General features: G+C 38.8%; 1 protein-coding gene across 1 annotated transcript in view; it reads right to left on the bottom strand.

The window, feature by feature from the left end:
• The window catches only part of LOC106880204 (uncharacterized), a gene marked incomplete at its 3' end in the record, with an annotated part of 35,406 nt that overhangs the window by 25,272 nt on the left and 8,139 nt on the right, over positions 1-1,995 (bottom strand). Inside the window, exon 3 of the mRNA XM_014930060.2 lies at positions 1,347-1,416. Within this exon, the coding sequence (XP_014785546.2) occupies positions 1,347-1,416 (70 nt within the window). The remainder of the gene's footprint in view (positions 1-1,346; positions 1,417-1,995) is intronic.

A 1,995-nucleotide genomic window follows, 5' to 3' on the forward strand; every position in this document is an offset into this window, starting at 1 on the left:
TATATATATATATAAAGACAAAGAGAGGGAGAAAGACCAGTTAAAACCAGACCCCATGCGTGTTGAATGGCCGTTGTTTTTAAAATAACAATAAAATAAAAACAAACGGACTTTTCTACCTTGGTACGAAAATGATGTAAGGCAAGCGAAATAAATGAAGTCTACTTTATTAGTTACTGTGGTCAATAAAACGCTAAAAAAGATGTTAGAAGTACATAGATTCTTTCTTAGCAGTCATGTTGTAAATGTGTTTGTTCTTGGAGTCATGTCTATTTTAAACAGCTGAACGAACCCTTAAGTTTCGTCAATTGAACATTTCTTTATACATATGATCTTGTGTAAAATATTTATCCACTAATCTAATGAAGGCCCTACCCACACAGATGCTCACATTTAACGAGAAAGGGGAGATAAACCATATGACTTTTCGGCGGTGCTTTCTCATGTAGGTGTTAAGGCTGGACATATAAATGATGCTTTCTTTAAACCTGCTAGCTACCAGAGGAGCGGCTGCATCAATGACATCTTCATTTGAAAGTGGGCTCAAAATCCTCCTACTGACCCCCTTTACAAGGTTTTTAAATAATATAGGCGGTTGGAGGAGGCTGTGTCGTTGTGCGACAGCTTCTCTTGATTTGCAGTATGGTCACACTCTTAACTCCATGGGGGTTAAGAGTGTAGATCAGGTTTTTCCTGATCCTGCCTAGAATATACTCGTTGGAGTCTCTAGAGATGGCTAAAGCATCGTCTTTATATAGGCCAAAGCGGGTTGACAGGAAATTCGTACCTTGAGTGTCTAGAGGAATTTCCCACCAAGGCTTATTAAGTCGTAGATATTTGCGTTGTTGAATGACCCTCTCTCCACACCGAAGAAGCCTTTTAGGCCTGTTTGTTTCATCTAGATCGAATTTTTATCAAATGGCAGAGATTGTCTGAAGTGCATTATTAGATCTGTATTCCTAACGTCATATTGAAGCGTTTTAGTCCCTCTGCAGGAAAAACTCCCAGGAAAAATTCACCACTTGTATGAAAACACAAGATGGGCTGTGAATGATGGCACTGGTTTGCAGAACGCATACGCTTTTTGATGTCTCACTTCGTCTGCTACGAACACCAAACCTGCCATCACAACCCAATAAGAACGGAATTATTCTTACTAAAATTGCATCAGGTCAGGTATGGGGGCATGCACAATTGCAGCGCATCGCTGCATCCTCCATTTCTCTGTGTGTGCAATCCTCTGAGTAGTGCCCCAGATGGTCCCCATCTCTGCGAAATACTTCCTCATCCGCAGTGATCGTGAGGAGGAAGAAGAAGAAGAAGAAGAAGAAGAAGTAACAGCTTACCTGTAGATAAGTTTCATGAGAGACCAGACGATTGCAAGGAGGATTAAACCACCGAATACAAACAAAATGGCTGCCAAAAGACAAACAGGAAGAAAGAAACATAAATATTATCACTTCAGCGAAAATATACAAAATTATTGTTGTTATTGTTGCTGTTGGTTAGACCTAGCTTAGCAGTGACTGAACAGGGATAGGATCCATAGGATCGAGTAGTCTGTGCTTATGCGAGTGTATATTTGTTCGTGTGAAAGTGTAATCGTAGATGTTTGTTTTGTGTGTGACGTTTTGGGTGTGTATGTGCATGTGTGCATACGTGTGCATATGCGTGTATATGTGTGTGTATATATATATATATATATATATGTGTGTGTGTGTATGTGTGTGTGTATAGGTGTGCATATGTATGTGTTTATGTGCGTGTGTTCAAGTGTGTTTAAGATGGAGGGTGTGTGAATTGAGTTCGATTTGGCTGTTTATGAATGTATCGAGTTGGCTTTCTGAGTGGGTGTATGAATTTACAAACGTGTGTGTGCGTATGTGTTATATGTATATATACACACGCACACACATGTGTGTGTGTGTGTGTGTGTGTGTTTGTATATATATATATATATATATATATATATATATATATATATATATATATATA

The sequence above is a fragment of the Octopus bimaculoides genome, unplaced genomic scaffold (genome assembly GCF_001194135.2).
Source record: "Octopus bimaculoides isolate UCB-OBI-ISO-001 unplaced genomic scaffold, ASM119413v2 Scaffold_117459, whole genome shotgun sequence".
In the NCBI taxonomy this organism is placed as follows: domain Eukaryota; kingdom Metazoa; phylum Mollusca; class Cephalopoda; order Octopoda; family Octopodidae; genus Octopus; species Octopus bimaculoides.